The 24,096-nt window shown below is 49.3% G+C and overlaps 6 protein-coding genes across 6 annotated transcripts; 3 read left to right on the top strand and 3 right to left on the bottom strand.

Annotated features, from left to right (window-relative positions):
• Window positions 1-161: 161 nt before the first annotated feature.
• Window positions 162-1,385, bottom strand: PENARI_c011G08733 (uncharacterized protein; the record flags this gene model as incomplete). The annotated part of the gene is made up of 1 exon (XM_022632688.1): window positions 162-1,385. One exon carries the CDS (start codon window positions 1,383-1,385, stop codon window positions 162-164), a length of 1,224 nt encoding a protein of 407 aa, XP_022487587.1.
• Window positions 1,386-2,726: 1,341 nt separating this feature from the next.
• Window positions 2,727-4,271, top strand: PENARI_c011G11856 (uncharacterized protein; the record flags this gene model as incomplete). The annotated part of the gene is made up of 2 exons (XM_022632758.1): window positions 2,727-2,933; window positions 3,000-4,271. 2 exons carry the CDS (start codon window positions 2,727-2,729, stop codon window positions 4,269-4,271), a joined length of 1,479 nt encoding a protein of 492 aa, XP_022487379.1.
• Window positions 4,272-7,619: 3,348 nt separating this feature from the next.
• PENARI_c011G02302 (C2 domain protein) lies at window positions 7,620-11,544 on the top strand (the record flags this gene model as incomplete). The annotated part of the gene is made up of 5 exons (XM_022632523.1): window positions 7,620-7,973; window positions 8,028-8,063; window positions 8,113-8,490; window positions 8,546-10,033; window positions 10,090-11,544. 5 exons carry the CDS (start codon window positions 7,620-7,622, stop codon window positions 11,542-11,544), a joined length of 3,711 nt encoding a protein of 1,236 aa, XP_022487418.1.
• Window positions 11,545-11,684: 140 nt separating this feature from the next.
• On the bottom strand, window positions 11,685-13,433 carry PENARI_c011G01748 (GTPase domain-containing protein; the record flags this gene model as incomplete). The annotated part of the gene is made up of 3 exons (XM_022632510.1): window positions 11,685-11,719; window positions 11,781-13,193; window positions 13,244-13,433. 3 exons carry the CDS (start codon window positions 13,431-13,433, stop codon window positions 11,685-11,687), a joined length of 1,638 nt encoding a protein of 545 aa, XP_022487555.1.
• A 3,269-nt stretch (window positions 13,434-16,702) lies between these two features.
• Window positions 16,703-17,665, bottom strand: PENARI_c011G07606 (uncharacterized protein; the record flags this gene model as incomplete). Its single annotated transcript, XM_022632656.1, has 1 exon — window positions 16,703-17,665. One exon carries the CDS (start codon window positions 17,663-17,665, stop codon window positions 16,703-16,705), a length of 963 nt encoding a protein of 320 aa, XP_022487607.1.
• Window positions 17,666-18,843: 1,178 nt separating this feature from the next.
• Window positions 18,844-23,878, top strand: admB (uncharacterized protein; the record flags this gene model as incomplete). The annotated part of the gene is made up of 3 exons (XM_022632475.1): window positions 18,844-18,888; window positions 18,935-20,516; window positions 21,528-23,878. The coding sequence occupies 3 exons, from the start codon at window positions 18,844-18,846 to the stop codon at window positions 23,876-23,878; spliced, it is 3,978 nt and encodes a 1,325-aa protein (XP_022487604.1).
• Window positions 23,879-24,096: the final 218 nt, after the last annotated feature.

The following is a 24,096-nucleotide window of genomic DNA, read 5'->3' as shown; positions in this document are numbered from 1 at the left end:
ATTTCACCACAATCTTAAAATTCTCCACACTAGAATATTGAGGGATCTACGAGGAAAAAGGGGCTCTGAAAGAGACATGCAAGTGAAAGAAATTCTAGGTATAGGTAAATCACAAAAATAATCTAGCAGCGATGTATCTAAAAGTAGTGTCGTAGCCGGGCTTACACAGCCACTTGAGCTGTTTGCAGTGGAGCATGCAATTGGAAACTGCTGTCCACGGGTGAGTCTGAGGGAGGAGGGATCGCACTGCTAGTCTTGTCCAAAGGTCCACCAAGGGCCATAAGCACCTGCTCCTTAGTGGCATCGCCAAGCCCAGCAGCCTTCAGGGTCCTCCCGTGTTCAAAGTAGTCAAATCCACTCACAACAGAAGCCATCTCGATGAGTGCCCGGATGGTCGGCGAAGTCAAACCACACTTCAGACCGAGCTCATACCAGGGGACCATTCCGTAAAGAATATCCTCCAGCAGATAGCGATGCTTGAGGGTAGTCGGAGAGCTCTTGGTCTTGTTGTGGATCACTGAGCCCACAGCGAAATCATGGTAGTCACTGTATTCGCGGTCGTTGCTGTAGTTGTGGTTCATGTAGGTCGTGATTGGGACAAGGTCAAGACCGTAAGCGTGTGCAATCGCAAGACGCTCCTTGTCCACTTTTTCTGTTACACGAGAGACTGATGGTGACATTCCCTGGGCGTAGAAGTAGAAATCACCCTTGGTGGCCTCGATCCAGCCCGCGTTCATGAGCGCCGCTGGGCAGTGCACGACTGGGTTGATGTTGTTCAAGCCCACTTCGAGTAGGTTCTGACACCACACAAGCTTCTGCGAGAAGATCGACTCGACCTGGCTTCGGAGACCAAGTTCCGCATCAGCATCGAGACGCTCGACCTGTGTGGTGGGTGGCTCGGCCCAGATGGCCAGGCTTTTCTTGACTCCCTTGACAAATACTGTGTCCCCTGTAATGCGGGTGGCATAAGGGGAAATATCGGTTTCGAGGATGGCATGGGCATTGACTTTTTGGCGAGCGGAGAGGTAGAAGAAGTTGCCGACGTTGATGATGAGGGTGTGGTTGGGCAGATCAAACTGGCTCAGGAGCTGCAAGATGGTATCTTGTCCATACGATGGCACTGTGGTCACAATGAACTGAGAGTGACGGATGGCCAGGTACATGTCGCTGGTGGTCTTAATCTGGAACCTTCCAGTGACTGCTCCGCTTGAATTCAACCAGCCATCATTGTTCTCGATCATCGTAGTTCCGCCACGGTGATCGGGGTGACCATACAACATGACTGACTTCCCGCGGCTCGCCAGGTCCGCAGAAAAGGCACACCCGCAAGGGCCCGCGCCGATGACAGTGACTGATGAGACGGTGTCGAGAGTTTGAGCAGCCATGATGTATGTTTTGAGACTTGTGTTTTATTTCAGTTTTCGTGAGGGAGGAGGAGGAAGATAAAATATATTTTGAGGAAGGTATTTGGAAGTTTTTGTCTGGCTGGATAGATCGAAGGAGATACGCCGGTTTAAATATTGCTCGCCGAGGATCAATGGATCTATACCAACAGCGAGCTCCGTATAGTATTGTTGGGCATTGAAGGCAAGATTCACACTAGTAGTCTCTTTCCGAATCATGTTCTCTATACCTCGAACATAGTAACGATCGCCACAACGAAGCTCTCTTGGGTTTCCGTCATGCTAATCCTCTTGGCGAGAACCCTGGTGTACTTCACGTGTCAACTGTCGCGGACCTATGGCAATAGATGAGTCTAGGATCATCATGGCGTGATCTGGTACGCTGTTGCAATTGTTCCTCCGTGCAGTGGTTGAGTGTGGATCATTCCCAGCATGTTGAAGTTGTATTGAGGCATTGTCGGTTCAGGAAACTTATTGGCTATATACTGGGAATTCATTACACAATTGAATCGCAGATCACGGAGAAAATAAGTCCAGGCCTACGATGAAGCACGTAATGAATGATCAAGGACGCATATTTTGACTTTCCTGCAAGCATTGGTCTTGTTTTCTCCGGTGGATTCTTCATGTGTTCTTCATACGGAGTACATGCAGTGTACGACGTGCGTTGAGGCTGATCCTAGTGCATGGCAGGGTTCTAGCTGTAATCAGCTCATCTGACTTAGTGCAGGGGAAGATTGGACCGAACGGTGTAAAATTATCAATCGATCTGATAATCATTATATAAACTCGGCGCTAGAATATTTGCACTACAGCGGAACAAGCAACGAGGCGGTAGATCAGACCACTAATATCAGCCCAGCTACCCACGAGTCTTCAGGGTCCTCCGACGGCCCTGCAGATCTCTAAGTTGAAGGGGTTAACATCAACCCACCAAATCCCCCGAGATCCCGATGTTTCCGTAAGCCCGTCCCCGAGCCGAAAGACGCGCCCGCGTCGGTTTTACCGCGGGTATTCGTCTTTCTGAGAGTAATGATTTTCACCTCTCTGGATGATTTTTGAGCACTTGCCGATCATTCTGTCGAGACTTTGCGAAAAGCACATCATAAAAATCTTTCCGACCATTGTGGTGGAACCGTTATGCAGAATCATACGTCAGTCTTTTCCTATCCCCTTCTGGTCTTCTATTTTTGTTCCGATGGATTGTTCATGAGAAACGAATGGAACATGGAAAAAGGGGCTCAGTGAATCTAATCGCCATAGAAATTATCTGATTTACTCTTTTTTGATCTGTCTGCCAATTCGCAACCCATTCGATTGACAATGAATTCAGACACCACCCTTTCAGAGGTTCCCCGGCCGTACAGCTCTTTTAGCACAGGAAAGAAGAGATACATCGTCTCTACAGCGGCCGGAGCTGGCCTCTTTTCCTCCCTGTCGGCACAGATTTACTTCCCGGCCCTGAATACACTAGCCGAGGATTTGAATGTGTCTGCCTCCTTGATCAACCTGACTGTCACAAGTTACATGGTATGCAGGCGCCATGGACCCTTTATGATATTGAGAAATGAAAGCTAACAGCTCGTTGTTCAACAGATTTTCCAAGGGATTGCTCCCATGTTTATTGGTGACTTTGCAGACAGAACAGGTCGTCGACCCGCCTATATCATTTGCTTCATTATTTACATCGCCTCAAACATTGGCCTCGCTTTACAAGACAGCTATGCCGCTCTTATCGTTTTACGATGCTTGCAAAGCTCTGGAATCAGCAGTAGCGTTGCGCTGTCTGCAGCTACCGTTGCCGATATCAGCACCAAACAAGAACGAGGATCGATGATGGGCTTCGTCATGGCAGGGAATTTTATGGGACCAGCCATCGGACCCATTATAGGTGGCCTCCTATCCCAATACCTGGGCTGGCGATCTATATTCTGGTTTCTGACCATCGCATCTGGTGTCTTTTTGCTGCCTCTTCTGATGTTCCTCCCTGAGACAGCAAGAAATGTTGTTGACGATGGCTCCATTCCAGCACAGCCTTGGAATCAACCTTTCATTCAATATTTCTATCGCCGGAGCTCAGACAAGGAGGCTGCCTCGTCCAAGGCCATTGATGAGCGGCCGGATAGCAGTGACTCGCCAAAGAAGATTGAGCACAGGCTCCGATTCCCTAATCCGCTGAAACCTCTTAAACTTGTCTGTCACGTCAACTCCATCATTATCCTGTTGGTCACAGGGGTTATCATGGGCGGAAACATGACAGTGCTCTCATCCATCACCGAGATTTACACCGCGCAGTACGGTCTAGACGAGCTTGAGATCGGTCTTTGTTATATCACGCTGGGCACTGGATCCATCGTGGCGTCCGTTGTGACAGGTAGACTACTCGACTGGAACTATCGTCGCATGGGCTTGAAAAGGGCCGCGGACTCTACCTCCGGACAGACAACGGAGGATAAAATTCCAGTTGAGAAGGCTCGAAGTATGGTCACTATCCCACTTGTTGTCTTGGGAAGTGTGACCGTGCTGGCCTTTGGGTGGGTACTCAAATACGGTGAACCCCTACCAGCACCCGAAGTTCTTCTTTTCTTCGTCGGTGTTGGTCAGACAGGTGGCTTTATTTCTACTTCGACCCTTTTGGTCGATTTGCACACGTCAAACCCTGCCGCTGCGACCGCTGCCAACAACATGGTACGGTCTTTCTTCTCAGCTGGCGCGTCTGCTGCTATTGATCCAATGCTGAGTGCAATGGGTCGTGGCTGGGCATTTACCCTTGTTGCATTCATCCTGTTAGGTACTATACCATTCCTCTTGTTGCTGTGTGGAATGTGGCGTCAAGAGAAAGACTCTGGGTTGAGGTCGGAGGACTAAGAAATGTTACTGAAAATGAATAGATACTACCATAGATACCCGGATAGATAAAGAGAAATAGAAGAGAGACTTGGCAGCTGGGTGAACTTGTGAATGGCTCTCACAATACCGATCCAACTAGCTTGAAAGGAAGATGGGTCTCCCTAGACCATCTGTATTATGGACCTTGAAACAAGTAGACTCGGCCGGTCCTAGTACGCATATCGAACATGAGCATTTCTTCCTTTCTTATTGTACGCCATTATCCATCAGAAATGATCATCAGCAACGCGCACATCGTGCGGACCATTCATTGTGTTTGATCAATATTCTGGTTACAGGGTCTTACATACAATTGCCATCAAGAAACCATGCTCCCATGCAGCTACTCTCGGTGCTGGTGGCCATCTCCCCTCCCCATGCCCGACTTCTCCCCGGTCTTCTACATCTGTTGTCTGGTTTCCTAGAGGCTCCGCTACTCGTCCAATCACGTTATCCCAGTCAGTGGGTGGCATCCACATTTTTCTGGCTCGTCCTCGCCGGGTATTGGTGGTATCCCTGGCCTAGGTCTTGTTGTGGAAAGTCTGGATTCCTTCGCCGTATGTCCTCACTGCGTCGGCATGGGTAATACACCTTTCCTCCACACGGACCACAAGCGCAATCAAAATTGGTCGATGTTTGTACAACTTCTCAAATCAAATTCATCATCATTAAAAATTGTATTATACATGTATCCCACAGACCTTTCTTGCATCCTTCCTTTTTGATCGCCAATGCCCATCTAGAACAAATCAGATATACAAACAATTGTCACGTTAATACATCGTCAATCCTTTCTCCAACCATCTATGAGCCCCTGAAGTTTACCACGCGTCTTTTCCTCTGTGTCTTCGATAGGGGAGCTCCTATGTCTCCTCTCCTTCTCAAAAACCGCAATGAAGCTGCTCAAAGCTATGAGATCGAACTCATCGCCATATGAAACAACCATTTCAAGTGCTCCACAAACAGTTGAATCCGACCCATTCTCATGAACAAGAGCAACGACCTTGCCAGTCTCTTCGTCCAACAACACAAGACTTGAGGCTTTTATCCACTTAAATGAGTGCGGTATTTTCGTTGTGGATGATTGCACCCCATTCACCCCTGGAGGCGGTTCGATCATTGCCGCGAAGCGATATTGCACGTCACTGGGGGCATCGCGAGTCGATTTGGACCACCACGCAACAGACATCTTTCCATGCGACTTGTTGGACTTGTGTGATGCCTTGAAAAATCCGGTGTCACACTGAATAGAGCTTGCCTTCTCCCCATATCTGCATTGCGCGATTTCTCGTCCAGGAGTTCTGGTGCCCTTGTATATGATGAGGTCTGGTTTCGTGATGTTCCTCGTGTGAACTTCAACATAAAACGCGAGCTGTTGGTTCGCGGAGTACACTTGATAGTCGCTTAATGGACGATGGATATGATAAAAGGCTGAATTTGTTTTTGGGGTTGCTACTGTCTCATATGCCAGTGGATCATTGGCTTGATATGGAGGTAGAGTATCATCAGTGCCACTCATTGTGAAGGGATACTGATCTATAGTCACACTGTATTCAGCTGTATAGTAGGGAATATCGCACGCTGCGACTATTTACACGCTACGGACTGTCTCAATATATGCTTCCTCTTCATTGTGGCTTGCAGTGACTCAGACAAAAGGTTGTTACGATTCCCAACCCTTATTGGGATCCCGAGCTATTCCAACCCGTAGCTATACGTGCGCTATGCTCAAGGCAGACATTGGCTTGACTCTAAAGCTCGCGGGCACCCAATGTGGTTAGTAGATATACTGAGTCAGAGGCTAGCCTTGTAGTGTAAATCTCAGCACGCTACGACTTCGATCCCCACAATCTCACCGATTAGACATCTGTCAACCGCAGATTCTAAAGTCTAATTGGCCGCATATCTTATCTTAGCTGTGTACATATGCTCCCTGAGAGAAAGCATCAAATGCCAAACATATTGACCAGCAAGAATCAATATACATTGATTTTCGAGGTTTTTGTGGCAAACATATCTTATAATCGCAGATACTAGCTTTTGACATTTGGAAATATTTGGTGTGTTAATCGTAGCTTGACGTATATATATATTGCAATTAATATCTGTCTAAGTACAGTATCTGTGAAAATCAGAGATACAAATGGGACATATAAAGCATTGATTTAAAGCGACAAGTCGACCGCTATTGATCGATTGTCCACCAAAGTGTCAAGGGACGTGTAGTTTGAGTAAGAGCGCGGTTATTGACAAGCGACCGACTTCGGACAACAAAGAAGCTTTTTTTGTATATTTGTTTGAAATCAATGATCCTTGAAAGGCCCATTAAACACTCAAGTGTATTTCAATCGATGGAGCAGTATAATCGGAGGGACCTGGAAGGAATTGTGGCTACATTTACTGTTATGATTGTTGGTGACTTGGTGGTCAGGCCACATACTCGCGATTTATGATGGTCAAGGCCGATGCTATCTTGCATTACTAGACACGTTACAAAATCAAGTCACCCTGTTATACACCAACTATCAGCTCAAAGCATACGGCATAGTTTATTTGTCGGTCAAACGATCTGCGACCACGAGATCTCATTCCTAGCTAGGTCCACATCGATCGACACGAAGATGGACATTCATTCGACACAAGTAAGTTGCTGTACGACTTAACGTACAGGTTGAGTCTCAAAAAGGATTCAAGTGTGTTTCAAGATATACTCCTATAGTTGGCAAGGGGAGTCTTGGCGGAGGACCATTGAAGTCATTATCACGAGCCTCTATGACATCATTTAAGGATGTGCGATATCACATCCGATTGACGATTGTTATTTTTGCACCCAAACAGAAAAAATGTAGTTTATCTTGGCTTCATTGTATAATTTTTGTCTTCTTTTCTTCATGTTATATGGTGTTAAAGAGTAGCCTAGTAGTCCTATGCCGCAAGCTAAAACGCATCTGGATCGGGCTCTTGCAACGCCAAGACTAGATTCCACCTCAATTAACAAAGAAGACAGCAAATCCTGGCCAGGCCAATCAATTGTGGAGGAAAAACTTGGTCTTTCAACTCAGGTCGCAAATAGATGGGTGGTAGAGCTGTTACTATCGTCATACCATTTCCCGGGTTGAACCGATGACGTAGCCCGGGGAGAGCTTCTGGGCCACATCATCCGTTTTATGACTTGTTATACATCTACAGTCTACAAACTATTTTGGTCAATTCCTCTGGCTCCTGGGGCTTGTTTTGAAGGCGTCTCATCTCCAATATTCACATATACACACTGCCACGAGCTACGATCAAGCTGCCGAAATCCACATCCCAGAAGGTTCGCCCACCATGGCAGGGGAGGAATCCAAGGCTCCTCAGAGCCGGAGAGTTGGAGACCATTGGAGTGGTGCCAACCCTATCCCCACCATCCATAACTTTATGGAACATATCGACTCTGAGAAGAAGGAGCGGGATCGCAGAATTGACGGAGAGAATCGGATCAAGAAAGAAGAAGCTGCCCGCAAAAAGAAAGGAGAAGACTCGGGTGAACAGCCTGAGGCGAAAGATGGAGATGTTGTCGCTCACAAGGCCCGCGAGGTCTCCCAGGCCAAAGTGCGCACCGTGACAGATCCGACTACGGGCAAAGATATCGGTGTGGAGGATCAAGATGAAAAATCTATGGAGACTGTCAAAAACCCTACGGTATGCAGAGGGACTCTTGGTAGCTCTGTGTATTCTATGCTAATGAATTTAAAGTTGACGGTGCCGAATGCCAATATTGGAAAGCCTACGGTACGTCACCACAGTATGATGATGTTGGCAGTCAAACTGACAACCACAGAATGGAATCCAAACCCGTCCCGACCAAGAGCTCGCAGAGTATAAAGAAAGTCAAGATATTACGGCTCCGCCCGATCCAATTGCTGAAGGCACCACCTCCGATGTCCCCATTCGAGGAGAGAAGACGAACGTTCTGTTCCACCCTACGCCAACTGTCTCATACAAGCCTATGTTTGACAATATTGAAAAACGCGCGACGGCACTCTGTATTGGAATTCCCGTTGCTATCATTATTTTAGGTCGGACGTTTGGAGGGTCACTTTGGGGCCTGATTCCCTTGGCAGTTTGCATCACGAGCGGTGTATGGCTATGGATGCAGGAAGTTATCCGGAGTGGTCGAGATATGGAGTGGAGTAGTGAGCAGCTCCGTGGGGAGATGGTGGGTTCTCTTTCATGTGTCCATTTCGTGAGTCATAATACTGACAGTCAATTAGGCTACTGCCAACCTGCTTCCCGAGTCCGTAGAGTGGCTGAATAGTCTCCTCGGCGTTGTATGGGGACTCGTCAATCCAGAAATGTTGTCGCCTGTGGCCGACACCATTGAAGATATTATGCAAGTGTCTGCGCCCAAAGTTGTGGAGAACGTTCGAATCGCGGAAATCGACCAGGGCAACAACCCACTCCGGATCCTGAGCATGCGAGCTCTTCCCGATGAGCATGTTCAAGGCTTGAAGGACAATATCCATGAAGAGAACAAGAGGAATAAAGATCCACAGGAGGCCGCTGCCGCAGAGGAAGGAGGCAGTTATTACAACATGGAGGCCTCCTTCGCCTATCATGCAAAGCCAACCTCTCAGAGTACCTCATCTAAGGCACGCAACATGCACATGCAACTGGTATTCTACCTAGGTATCCGAGGACTGTTCGGTGTCCCATTCCCAGTATTTGTGGAGCTCATTGAGATGGTGGGTACCGTTCGAATGCGCTTCCAAATGATGCCCGAAGCCCCCTTCATGAAAGATGTGACTTTCACATTGGTTGGTGTTCCCCATGTCAGGGCCGGTTGCATGCCTATGCTGCGAAGGGGAGTCAATGTTCTCAACCTTCCCCTTATCTCGAACTTTGTCAACTCGGCCATTAGCACTGCATGTGCCATGTTCGCAGCCCCCAAGTCGATGACCATGGATCTTGGTATGATGCTCTCGGGCGACGACATCCACAAGGATACTCAGGCTCTTGGTGTGATGTGGATTCGCATTCACCGAGCTGTCGGCTTGAGCAAGCAGGATACCCGTGGAAGTGAAGGTGGAGGCAGTGACCCATACATCAACCTCTCCTTCTCGAAGTACGGCAAGCCCATGTACTGTACTCGCGTAATTACGGACGATCTCAATCCCATATGGGAAGAGACCGCTGCTCTCCTCGTGACACCTGAATTGATCAAAGCCAACGAAAACCTGAGCGTCGAGCTCTGGGACTCGGACCGCAACACTGCGGATGACATCGTTGGAAAAGTTGAGCTTCCAATTCGGGAGATGATTCAGCATCCCGGTCGCATGTACCCCCAGGTATCGAAGCTCCAGGGCATGGACGAGGGCAGTGAGATGCCGGGTGAGCTGCATTGGGAAGTCGGATATTTCGGAAAGCCTAAGCTTCGCCCCGAGCTCCGAACCGATGGCAAGAAGAAGGATTTGCCCGAGAACCTCAAGGGTGATCCCAACTTCGAGGACGAGAAGGGTGCTATCAACAACGAAGAAGAGGACGCAGTTATGCATACACCACCTGATCCTATATGGCCTAGTGGTATTGTACACATTGTTGTGCATCAAATCGTGAACCTCCAAATTGCCAATATCAAGGGTAGTGATGGTAACCGCAAGGGCAAGGAGTATGAGCCGGCGAAGCCATATGGTGAAAACACAGAAGAGCAGGGTGATGACCTGCCCACCAGCTACTGCAAGGTTTTGCTCAATGATCAACTGGTATGGATTCAGGGATACTCACCGCTCAAGACTTGACATGCTAACCATTGTTCTAGGTCTATCGCACTCGTGCCAAGGCTGTGAGTTCCAAGCCAATCTTCAACGCTGGAACTGAGCGGTTCGTTCGTGACTGGCGTTCTGCTGTGGTGACTGTGACCGTCCGGGATCAACGCTACCGTGAACACGATCCTATCCTGGGTGTCGTTCCCATCAAACTTTCCGACGTCCTCCAAACCAGCTCCCAGGTCACTCGTTGGTACCCCTTGGATGGAGGTATCGGATTCGGACGTATCCGCCTTTCTGTCCTCTTCCGCCACGTTGAGACTAAGCTCCCACCCAACATGCTGGGCTGGGATGTTGGAACCTTTGAGTTCGCTGGACAGAAAATCACTGCTAAGGACTATGGTCGACACACCAAGATCAAGCTGCGCACCGGGGGCAGCACGGGGAAGATCAAATGGCACAAGTGCCATTTGACAGGAAGCGATGCAGTTTTTGATACCTCTGACGAGGAATTCCGTGACTCCCTCCGTATGCCAGTCAAGCACCGTTACCGCTCCCCTGTCATATTTGAATTCCATTCCAAGGGCAAGCGCGGCTCCGTGGCGTACGCCGTCCTGTGGCTCCAGCATCTCGTCGATAACGAAGAAACCGACATCGATATTCCCATCTGGACAACCAAGATGGGCGACCGTCTCACTCAAAACTATGTTACTGAACAGAACTGGCGTGCCAAGCAAGTGCCGGGACTCGAAGACTTGACTGAAGTGGGGCGTCTGCAGTTCCGATGCAAGTTCTCACCAGGAATCGATGAATCTCATGAGCGTTTCGTGGTCGACAATGACTCACGCGAAACATTTGAGACTTGGGAGGCGTGCATGGCACAGGGTGTTCGCTCTCGCAGCGTCGAAGTCGAAGTTCCCGCCGAAGTCCAGGCCAAGCACGAACAGTCTTTAGTCGACGGACGCGACGTATTGAAACAAGCTTCCCCTGCTGAACGTCGGAAGTGGATTTCTAAAGATGGTTCAGACTGGAGCGGTGCATTTGGCCACGACCCACGCGCATACACCGATTCCGTCGGACGTAAGGCCGCCGAGCCTGGAGTCGACTCGCCTCCCCATGATCCTGTCACCCCACCACCATTGAAGGGACAGCCTTCTTCCAAGTCAAACATTGAGGAACACGATCAAGCCTCTCCTAGATCTGATAATGACACCTCTGACTCGGAAAGTGAGGAGTCCTCTTTGTCTCATGGGCCTTCGGTCCTCAGTGGTAGCGCCAGTGGCAATGGCAATGCTGGGGCCTCGTCGTCGCAGGGAAGTAGCAGCCAGATTAACAAGGCAAACAAGCGCAGTGAGCAACGGCAACAGCGCGGTCTGATGCAGTGGCGTCCCGCTCGGAATGCTGCATTCGCCAAAGATGAGGTCAAGTTCGCGCTACGGAAGATCAAGAAGAAGGTCGGTGCTAGTGATCTCACAGGTCGCGAGCCGGATGTCGAGACGGAGACTTAACGAAGTATGAAAGTTTCGGGTTTTGTGTTTTGGGCCCTAATTTAGCAAGTCCCCTTTCCTGTATAAAATGTTATTTACATTGAGTTCCGAACAAATTTGATTCTGATCCAAAGATACAACGTGAATATAAGTAGCCTCAATCACATTACTGTACACACAAGTCCGGCCGCTAGAGCTAACGTGATATCTCGTTAGTAACTGTGTCCAATTGTTTTTTTGGACAAGACACAACTTACCTCCAGCAACAACGCCAGATGCCACACCAGATGCAACACCACCAAGAGCTCCATTGTAAAGCTCGGCTTTCCGCCCACTGAACTTCTTATGGGCATCCTGAGCTTGCTCGACCTCTTTGCGGGCATTCTTGACATTCGACTCGCGTTTTTCAATGTCATTGGCAGTCCTCGCTTTCCGGTGACTATGTTTCGACCGCCGTGCCATATCCCTGCGTACTTTCTCAAGCGATTGTTCCATGTCGAGTAGTTTCTTCTCTTTTGCCGCAAGCTCGTGTCGGATTTCTTGGACTATTATCTCACGCTGCATATCCTCAGATGAAACACGCTCCTTCTCATGGAGGCTTTGCCGCCGAGCCGCATCCCTGCGAGCCTGTTTGACCTGTTCCTCCTTATTCCGTAGCTCTTTCTCTCTTGCCGCGAGCTTCTTTCTGGTTTCAGCGATCTTGCGCTCATAATTCCTTGCCTCGGCTGCAACGAGCTTTTTCACCTGGAGGTCTTGAGTCTGTTGAGCCATATCCCTGCGAACTTCATCGAGAGACGACTCCATATCACGTAACTCTTCTTGCTTAATCGCAATCTGTTCCCGGAATTGTTTGTCCATCTGCTCAATCCTCTGTTCCCATATCTTTTCCTCTCTGTGATGCAAATCTTGCATTGAATTCCTCAATGCTTGCTTCTCGCGGTCAGATTTCCTCAGCTGTTTCTCAATATCTTGCTTGAGTTCTTGCAGATTCGCGGCATATGCAGAATTCGTCTTCGCTAGCTCGCGTTTCATATCTGCCTCTATCCTGCGCAGTTCTTCTTCGTGTTCCCGTTTCGCTCGATGTATATCTCTTGCAACGGCAATACCTGCCCCCGTCTCACCAAGAGTCTTTCTTTGTTCAGTGATTTCGCGTTGGAGCTGAAGTACCTCTGGAACATGCTTCTCACATTGTTGAATGAGATGCGACACGATATTTCGTCCAGAATCAATTTCCTCAGTGGAATTTTTTATGCCTTTTTCGTTATGACGAAAGACAGTCGCTCCGCGCGAGATCAAGGCACCAAAGTATCGCTGATCACTCACGAGCTCAGCCTCTCGATTCTCCAGCGTACCTGTATCCTCATACAAAGTTGTATCAGGCCACATGGTAGTGGCGATGGCAACGTTATTGTAGAACTCAAAGCCACACATAGCTTTCATCATTTCAATATTACGCAGGCTTGACCCTGACATCCGGTTGCCGGTGATCGGATGTAGCATTATTATGCCATGGATGCGCACGCCGTTTGCATACGATGCGCCGAGATAGCTGGCAAGTATACTCAGAGTATCAATATCAGAGCGATCAGTATCGTTGAAGCCCGGTGTATCAATAAGATAGATCCGCCGGCCATTTAAATTGAAGTCGAAGACGTCTATTGAGTCGGTACCTAGGAAGTGTTATTATTATAAATTGAGAGATATGAGAGACTCCACTTACAGGAGTATAGGCCATGGCCAACAAGGACATCTTTTCCAGTGCACCGAGAAATGAAGGTGCTTTTGCCGGACCCTGTCATTCCCATAACCAAGATGAATCTATCATATGGATTTGGTTTGGTAAGGCCAGTAAAAACTGAGAAGCGCCGAGCCTGATCGGCCAACTGCTCAGCTGCGGATTTGATATCCATAACAAACAAAATTCAGATGAATAGTGTTAACAAGGATGGGCGTAAAAGAAGTGGTAATGAATATCTCCTCTGAGATATAGTCTGATCTTCTCGAAAAAAATAATAATAATCAAACGAGAGCGCCAACCACTCTACAAGAGTGCCAAATTTACCCACGAGATGCGGCCCGCTGAGCCTCAGCACGCTGCCAATACCCCGAAAACAAGATAAGGGGGAAATGTCAACGATAGGCTCGGAAAACCCAATTGCCGGTTAGGCTGAATTCTAGATGCGAGAGGCTTGTTTGCACGGTGGCAATCCTATCAATCCCCACGCTACGCGACCCTCTAGGCTTGTGGCGTCCATAGAATGGATACCCCGGCGCCTGGGTGCAGGACTTCGCTGGCAGTGGCGTAGTCACGCACGAAATAAATATGCAGATATGTAAGCATACTGCAAATCACAGTGTTAGGAGAAAATGTAAAGTAAGAGTAATAGGTAAGACCTAGTAAGTACTAGACGCCTTGGTGAGATTTCGGGATTAGTCCATTCTGCCCATTAAGAACTAATGCAACAACAGCTGAGAGGGCTCGAGCGTTATTATTACGCCTCGCCGCAGAGATGATGGAACCTTTAATATTGCTCTTCGGGCTATGTTGAGAGAAAGGGAAACTGCGAAGTAGATTTCATCCCATCGCATCCGTTGCAAATCATTCAACTTCGAAATACATCAAACTGTGCGCATAATGTCGTCCTTTGGTAGGTGTGCCTTTTATCATCATGAGGAAGAGCCATTAACTGAATGCTGAGTAGTGAGGGGCACGAATGTGCACAGCAATCCATACTCATCAGTGGGCTTTCGAGGTGGTCGCGCCCCAGGGTAAATAGCTCTCGTCCAAGAATGAGTCTACTCTTGCCACATACTAAAAAATTGAACCTCAAGGCCGAACGATGTTTTTATCGCCGTGATGGGTGTGACGGGGTCCGGAAAGAGCTCTTTCATCTCACTATGCGCCAGAAAGCGAGTTGAAATCGGCCATAGCCTAGGTGCCTGTGAGTACAGCTCGGTCCTGCAGTCAACGATGTCAATAGTATCCAATATCTAATAGCGCGCAGGCACATCTGTCGTCGACGTCTACGCCTACGAACTATCAGCAGATCGCACCGTATACCTAATCGACACGCCCGGATTTGATGACACCGATCGAAGCGACGCCCAAGTTCTCCGCGAAATCGCAACATGGCTGGGAGACTCATACCAAAACAAAATTCTTTTGAGCGGTATCCTATATCTACACCGGATAAGCGATATTCGAATGCAAGGATCAGCCAAGAGAAATTTAACGATGTTTACTGAGCTTTGCGGAGACGACGCTCTGAAAAAGGTCATTCTGGTAACAACTATGTGGGACAAAGTTGCAAGCGAAGACGCCTCAATGCGCGAGAAGGAGTTGTTCGATAAACCCGAGTTTTGGGGATACATGCTCAGCAAGGGGAGCACCTCCCATCGACACAGCAATACCGAAGACTCTGCTAGAGCGATTGTTGATCTTCTTGCAAAGAACAATAGACCTATTACAACGAATTTGCAGAAGGAGCTGGTAGATGAGCATCGCTCCCTGAACCAGACATCAGCAGGTCGGGAATTGGAAAGCGAGCTGAATAAAGAGAAGGCGAAGTGGGATATGGAGCGTCGCGAGATTGAAGAGCAGATGAAGGTTGCGATAAAGCAGCAGAACCGAGAGGCCGAACAGGCCATGCGTGAAGAGCGCGAGAGGTATACGAGCATGATCAAGAAAGCAGAAGAGGATACCGGGGTTCTCCGGTCTGACATGGAGAAGCTTCTTGCGCATCGAGATGAGCGCGTGACTCGGTTGGAGCAGCAGTTGAAGGAGCAACAGGCGGCTTATGCCGCTGCTTTAAAGCTGATGAAAAATAGAGAGAAGAGGCTTGAGAAAGAGAAAGCAAAGCTGGCTAAAAAGACACCTGAGCCCAAAGTATCACCACCGCCATCGCCATCGCCATCGCCATCGCCGTTGCCGACCGATAAGGAGAAATTCAAAGGGCGAGGGAAGGCGGATTCAGAAGAAGAAGTTGCTGTCGCTACATGGACCCGAACAAACGAGAAAGATGTCGAGAGTCATTCGAGAAAGACCGTATATGTCCCTTATTGCTTGGTCCTGCATGGCACCAAATTCGCCGGGTTTAGTAGCAAATATAACGCCAGGTGAGTACATTCGAAATCAGAGAGTCCGGAAATATGACTGAATCATTGTGGCTCGTTAGCCAAATGGCCTACCCAGAGATGCGAAAGGGATCAGGAGTGCTAGCAGCCACCAGCTACGGAGAATCCCACGAAGGAGCCTTGACATGGATTGCCCGTTACAACGATGGGACTTGGGGTAAGAACTGAACCCCGGAAGAGCGGTTGTATCAATGTTAATGAACTTGCCAGCCACCAGCGATGGCCTGTTTGAGCGGTATGGGAACCTAGGTACTATACTAGAAACTCGAGGCTTCCAGAATCTCGAGACGTGTGTTCTCGGACCAGGCAATACATACTACGCACGATGGCGAAATAACAAATGGAGCTGTCACGGAAAGACCGATTTCAGGAACGCGATCAGGACGCACAGTACTATGGAAGATGGCTCCACGATCTTGAATGTGACTATTGGGTTCGGGGGCTCGTATGTGATTTCCTATGGGCGCCGAAATGATTTGCGGAATGTGAAGTCGGTTTGGAATCTGCGTGGGCACTACGAACATCTGAGTAAATTCTTGGACAAAAACGAGGATATCAGCATTGTTGTAAGTCTCCCGATTGATTGTGTGGAGAAGAATCTCACTTTTAACAGGCTCTTTCACTCGATCCATTGAGTAAAATCACTTATATGATGATCTTCAGAGAGCCCGATAAAGCCGGTAGATGGCAGATACGGTGGTTCGGTGTGAGGAAACTGGAAAAGCCCATCCGGGACTGGTGGCATAAATCATGATAGGTTGGAGTTGGTATAATGTTGTTTGTTTCCACTGTGATACCTATAGATATCAACCATAGTCGGGAGATTTTGTGTATCTTAACATCGAGGATATAATATACTATGAGAAACATTAAATGCTGATAGACTCCTAGCCGACGGAGAACGGAGAGAGCGAATGCACTCCAAAACACTGAAACCCAACCTGCGCCTCTATATATACAAGAACATGATTCGTAAATGATATATGCATCACCATTATGCATCACTGAAAAAAACAGTAGCCATGAAACAACAAATGTCGCATATTTATTGACTTGCTTCGGAGTTTGCGGATGTCTCAGAGGGACCTGACTCCGACGGGGGCGATGACGACTGCACAGAAATATCGCCCCCATTTAAGTCACTCTCTACCGGACCCAAAGTCCATTTCCACTCCCGGCGGCGCTTTAAACGACCCTGGCGTGGTGTTTGAGGAGTAGACGAGGCATACGGATCAGCCTCAAACCCATCCAGCAAAGCCACCGCCCGAACCTGGCGCTCTATACGAAGCGTGCGCCTCTTCTTACGCTCTTCTTTAGTGAGCGAGGTATTGGTATCGCGCACGCCTTCATCAGCGCTAGTGTCATCGCCCGACGCACTCTCGGACAATGACGCGCTAGAATCGGAGTCATTATTATTTTCGTCCTCGTTTTCGGGACTGGGGCCGGATCCAGTTTCAGGTGGGGGCTTGTCTGCCTCGTTTTGCACTGCCTCCTCCCGCAGGAGATCTAGATGCTGGGCCGTATAGCGTTCGGTGCGGATCTCTTCTTCCAGTGGGCACCGGTAGTTCACTTGTTTCTTTGCTGGGAAGAAGACTCGGCGGGTGCCTGCGTTGTGTCCATTGCCGCCCGCCGAAATGGAGCCTCGGCGCCTTGAGGCTGAGTCTAGTGGGGAGTTGCGTAAGATGCTGCGGACGCCAAGAGGTAGTTGGTAGGGGTTGCGGTAGTTGAAGACATTATTGGGGTGTGTGACGTAGGGCGAGGTGGGTTTGGGTGTGTTGAAGCGGGAGGATTTCACGGGAGAGCTCGTCGCGGAAGACGGGGATGCGACATCGTAGGCATTTTTGAAGGTGTTGCGGACAGTGGGAGATGATGTTGGTGCAGCTGCAAAGGAGAAGGAAAGGCCAGTTGTTGAGCTGCCAAATGTGCGTGGGAGAGCAGTGGTTTGCAGGGTGAGTTTGGGTCGTGATGTTATCGTGGTTGCGTCCGTCGGGGGTGATAGACACGACATGGTGAGTTAGGACATGAAGTAGAGAAGTCAAGGAGAATAGAATATCGTCAAGGGAAAAAAAAGACGAGGTGATAGAAGTGGCGGGGTTGAACTAAGAATAGAGGAGGTTGGCGCTTGCGATCAGCACTCTATGATGTGATGGGAGATGCAGGATGTCACCTCTGCAGTATGCACATTCCAAGTAACCCCCTAAAATTGTAGATTAACTGTGTAACTTTGGGAGTTTATGGAGTTTAATGACTTTAATATTAAGATCTACACTTCTAAAGAGATTTATCGGCTCTGATTCCAGACTCAAGTGGAGGCCGAACTATTGACGCCACAACCAGACTATGTCTTGCCGCTCTAAATCTGTCCTGTAGTCACACAAGTTTATTGTAGTTAATCTATCTGTGAGACAGAGACTGTGTACTGTATTCGCACGCCATTGCTATAAAAAGATTGCCCGTGGGTCTTGGGGCCGATCATCCTGAGGTTACCTACATTGCGAACAGTGGCGAAAATGCTAAATATGGCTATATAGATTGTCATTGTTTAAATTTGCTTACTTTCTTTGTCTGCTTCGACTTTTCACAATTACATTGGCTTGGACATTGCTTGTTTCGCTTTGTAGGCATCTATATTCCGTTTCCATCACGATGTCGTATTGAGGTCTTAATACGACGTAAAAAGGATGATTTTTCCGAACCTCCCGCTCTTTCCAGCCTGGGCCTTGAAAGGGGCCATTCATATCCGCTCCACGTCGTATCAGCAGTTTTGCCAGGCTATCCATAACTTACTATTCACAAACCGTATTCTGTTTCTGTTATGTCTTGACAAATGTACCGGTGGGGACACGCCTGTTGGATTGTGAGGGGCAAGTGCTGCTTTGTTTACTTTTTTAACCGTTTCTTACCCACACTGGCATATGTCTCCATCTCTATGCAACTTGTCTTATGCTGATTGTCCTGGAGATAAAAACCCATCGACTCTATTGTATTCGTTAAAGGTGATAAACATGTATGTATTATAAAGCCCAGTTTCTATTTTTAACGTTACGCCACAGACGCCACAGTCACTAGCCACAGTGGCAGCCTGTTCCTGGCTTCACTGCAGCTACATGCAACTATTCAGCCCTGGACCCATCTCAGCCCATAATCTAAGAACTCCACTGATGGACCGGGGATATCTCAGGGTCCATGGCTGCACCCCCACGAAACGACCATCGGGTCATCCTCCACCTTGTGAGTCTTTCCCCTTCGCCATCAGAGTCAAGCTGATCATTTCTAGGATTATGACTGTTTCTATGCATCAGTCTTTGAGGTTGAGCAGCCTGCACTGAGATCTCTGCCCTTGGCTGTCCAGCAGAAACATATCGTGGTAACATGCAACTACGAGGCCCGGCGGCGAGGGTTGCATAAATTGCAACTTATCAAAGATGCCAAGCGCATCTGCCCCGATGTGGTCATCGTCTTGGGTGAAGACTTGACCAAGTTCAGAAATGCATCTAAGGAGCTGTATCTGTTTGTTCGATCCTTTGTTTGGGGCGGACGTGTGGAGAAGCTGGGGTTTGATGAGCTTTTTCTAGACGTCACGGAGATGATCGATTACAATACCGGTGTCTTGAACCCGAATGACTTGTCGAACTCGTTTTTCTATCTTGATCGGAAAGATCCTACTGTCGGCTTTTCTTACGATGCCACTCGATTCCAGGGATCGACCTTTCCGGCGACGGAGGCTGCGCCGACCGCTCAGAATGAGGTATCTTCTTTGGATATGAGATTGCTTGTCGCTTCACATTTTCAAGGATTCTTGAGAAGTAATATGGAGCACAAGATTGGTTTCACGGCTACGGGTGGAACTTCAACGTCCAAACTGCTGGCAAAGTTGGTTGGCAGTGTCCACAAGCCCAACGGGCAAACGACTCTCCTGCCGCCATACACGGCGGTTGGAAGTGTCCCCAGCAATGTCACACAGTTTATGGATGACCATGAAATTCGAAAAATTCCCGGGATTGGCTCACGGATCGCCGAGAGACTGAAAACTTATATCTCAGGGGAAGAAACTGCCGATGAGAAGATCACCGTCCGAGACATCCGCCAGTTCCCGGGAATGGGGCCACCCTTGCTAGAAAAGATCCTTGGCGGACCGGGGTCAGTGAAAGGGATCGGAACGCGCATGTGGAGCATTCTCCATGGAGTGGACAATACAGATGTGCTCGAGGGCCGAGACGTGCCAACCCAAATCAGCATCGAAGATTCCTACGGCCGACTGGATACCTTGGAGAGTGTGAGGCGAGAGCTGGTTGCACTCTCAGGAAGCCTGATCCGACGCATCAGGACCGATTTACTTGATAAGAGTGACGATAGCAGTCCGCAAGGGAGATGGCTCGCCCATCCTCGCACTCTGCGACTATCGACGCGGCCAAGGCCTCCGCCAGACATGGATACTGCACATGCATACAATTACAATCGGATTTCCCGCTCAGCGCCTTTGGCATCTTTCATCTTCAACTTGGATGAGAACATCGATGCGTTGGCTGAACGATTAGTCAAAGATAGCCTTTTGGCTATGTTCCGAAAACTGCATCCTGAAAAGGCCGGCTGGAATCTCGGTTTGATCAATGTTGCGGTAACCAATATGGTTGAGACCGCTGGTGATCAGAAGCAGAGCAGTGGGCGTGATATTGGCAAGATGTTTCGACAGCAGGAGACGGTGCTTAAGGACTGGACTGTGCAGGAACCTGAACCCCCATTGGTGCCCGTTCAGGCTTCCCGATCGCTTATTGGAGGTTCACCTGAGATTGAGCCACAGTCTGCCGAGGCCGAGGATGACTGGGATGAGGGCGACGAAGATGAACCCTTGGCTAGCAGTGTACTCTGCCCTATCTGCGGGGCATCTATACCCCATTTCGCACAGCTGGCACATGAGATGTATCACTCTGCCCCCGAGTGAGTAGTCATTTGTCTGTGATCAAAATGGCCATATCGAAGCCCCTGTTCTACCAGCTCTTGCCTCTTTAGAGTCAGTTTTGTTCTACTACGTATTAACCTATATTTTCGGGTTCCTATATAAAAGAAACGCCCTAAGTTGGGACAAAGAATTAAGTTATGCATACTGCAGTGCGTGTCACAATGCATCCAGCCTTGCCAAGTGATGGATTTAATACCCGGTTGGCGCCTTGGCTTACAGTCATGTTACGCGTACTCGTTCGAATTATTAAATGATGTCAATAGGGTACTCCTCTTAAAAAATACATTAATATCTTGGCTCACGGAGGTGGCAATATATGTGGCTGTGTTCGCCATCACCGAGTCCATGTATATTCCTCCGAATGCGAACCTTAGCCCTACATGTACATACTTCGTCTTAAAAAGTTAAGCGCCAAGTCTACAGGCAGCACCATAAGCCAGATCGAATGAAAATAGGCCAACTCCACTTTCCTCGCGCAATCAGAACATCGGATAGATGTTTCAGCCCGCCTTGCCAAGCCCAGCCCTCTGGCCTCCGGGGCCCGTCACTGCCATTGGATTCCGTAGACCTTGGCAAACGGCTGTGCCGGACCCTTTGTGATCCCTCTCGCTTCTTCCATATTCCAGTCTCTCGTTCTGATATTCAAGTTATCTTTCCTTAAGTTCCTGACACTCGTTAATCCCCCGAGGTGGACCCGATCCCTGGAATCTCCCCATGATTGTCAGCCAGGACCCTTGAAACTCTATCAGCCTCAAAAGACCCTGATATCCTCAGACCCTGGGGCCTGAACTGCGATGAGGTTCTCCCAAACAATCCTGCCCTTGATAGGTGCAGTTTCGTCGCTCTTTCAACAGACACACGGTACCGTCTCCTCTTTCTCCGTTGCCGTGGCAGCGCTAACTTCCAACAGCACGGTCACAAGCCTCAGAGGCTATTCGCCATGTTACGCCAGTCGATAACGCTATCATTCGTACCCCCTCACACAAAATAGACCATCTATCCAGCTTCGATGTTACCTTCAGCCTACACCAAGACGGCAAGCGGATAAAGCTAGAGCTTGAACCAAACCACGATATCCTCGCCGACGACGCTTACGTGCAATACCTGGGTATTGACGGTACAGTACGGCACGGTCAGCCGATCCAGCGACACGAACACAAAGTGTTTAAAGGCCGCGCGCTGGTAGGATCAGGTACAGGGAGATGGACGCCAGTCGGTTGGGCCAGAATCACCGTTAAAAAGGATGGCCAGGAACCACTTTTCGAGGGTGCATTCAGCATCGACAATGACAAGCACCACATTGAATTGCATTCAAACTATATGCACAAGAAGCGACCGATAGATGCCGATGTCGAGCCGAGGGACGGAGAGTATATGCTCGTCTACCGAGACTCCGACATGTTCCAGTACACACACAATGAGCTGAAGCGGTCGCTTGCCGCCTCCTCCTCTGGTTGTGGATCAGACACCCTCGACTACAATGCCGATCTATCTAATTCTATTTTCCCATATGGCGTTGACCAGCTCGACGGCCAGTGGGGTGTTACCTCGTTGAATTCGCTATTCGGTCTGAGCAAGCGGCAATCGGATACCAGCGGTGTGTCCGGAAACACGGGCGGCGTGAACCTGCAAACGACCATCGGCGATACCAGTGGTTGCCCCAAGACGAAGAAGGTGGCTCTGATCGGAATTGCGGCCGATTGTGCGTTGACCGAGTCTTTCGCATCTAACAACGGGACCCCCAAGGCTGCGGCTCAGGATTGGATCATTAACGTAGTGAACACGGCATCCAGTCTCTATGAAGAATCATTCAATGTGTCAATTGGTCTGCGCAACTTGACAATCTCCGAGGCTGGCTGTACCTCTGGAGGCTCTTCTGGTACGCCGTGGAACGTCGGTTGCAACAGCGGCAATGTCACCTGGCGTCTCAATGAATTCTCCAAGTGGCGCGCTCAAAATGCAGATAGCAACGCTTATTGGACTCTTATGACCGACTGCCCGACAGACAGCGAGGTTGGTGTCTCGTGGATGGGTCGGTTGTGCACATCCGACTTGACGACCGCCGGCGATAGCTCTGTTACCGGTGCCAATGTTGTTGTTCGCAATTCTGGTGCTTCTTGGCAGGTCTTTGCCCACGAAACTGGCCATACCTTTGGAGCTGTGCACGACTGTGATTCGCAGACATGCTCTCAGAAGTTACAGGATTCATCTCAATGTTGTCCACTGTCCTCGTCAACCTGCGATGCTGCTGCAAAGTACATCATGAACCCATACGCTATCAACAGCATGACCAAGTTCTCAGATTGTACAATTGGCAATATCTGCTCCGCAATTGGCAGAAACAGCATCAAGTCCTCTTGTCTGTCAGACAATAAAGGAGTCGTGACCATCAGTGGCAGCCAGTGCGGTAACGGCATCGTCGAATCCGGCGAAGACTGCGACTGCGGTGGCGAAGAAGGCTGCAGCGACAACTCCTGCTGTGATGCAAAAACCTGCAAATTCAAGGACAATGCCGTCTGCGACGACTCCAACGACAGCTGCTGCTCCCAGTGCCAGCACTCTTCGGCCGATACCGTGTGCCGCCCCAGCACAGGCGTCTGCGATATTGAAGAAAAGTGCAGTGGAACCTCCAGCTCCTGCCCTGACGACAAATACAAGGACGACGGCTCATCTTGCGGCGACAAGGGCCAAGGCCTCAGCTGTGCCAGCGGCCAGTGCACCAGCCGCGACTACCAATGCCGAACAGTGGTCGGCTCTCTGCTAAACACCAACGACACCTGGGCCTGTGAAAATACCCAAGACCCTTCATGCACTCTCGTCTGCGGCGCACCATCAATCGCTCACTCCTATGGCACAACCCCATGCATCAAAATGAACCAGAACTACCTCGACGGCACACCCTGCGACTCAGGCGGCCGCTGCAACTCAGGCCAATGCAAGGGATCGTCAGCCCTAGGCTGGATCAAGCAACATGAGAAACTCGTAATCGGCGTCTGCGTCGGCGGCGGCACCTTCATCCTCCTCGCCCTCTTCTTCTGCATATACAGTCGCTGCAGAAGCAGCGCTGCCCAGCGCAAGATGCGCAAGGCTATCCCCCCCGGTACATACCGGCGCTACAATGGACCCCAGCCCTCTGCTCGCCCACCCCAGATGAACCAGTGGCATGGTGTTCCCAATGGTGGGTATCAGAATGTACCTCCGCCTGGACCACCTATGTATCAGAATATGCCACCGCCTGGGCCGCCGCCACGCTATGCTTGATTACATCCTTTCATTGTTTATCATATTTTAGTTTAGTTTTATGGATCTTAATCCTCGGATCTTGCACTTGCATTCGTGCCCGTGGGGCTTTGTTTTGTTTTTTTTTGGGAATATTGGTTATCGGCGTCAATGCGAATGGATAGTGCGGGCCTCGTTTATGATCGGTCCTTACATTGGCGGTTTGGGTTTGTGGACATTCATTTTAGCCGTTGCTGCTG

Source organism: Penicillium arizonense (genome assembly GCF_001773325.1).
Source record: "Penicillium arizonense strain CBS 141311 chromosome Unknown PENARI_contig011, whole genome shotgun sequence".
Classification (NCBI taxonomy): Eukaryota; Fungi; Ascomycota; class Eurotiomycetes; order Eurotiales; family Aspergillaceae; genus Penicillium; species Penicillium arizonense.
This window is presented reverse-complemented; position numbering and strand designations above follow the sequence as displayed.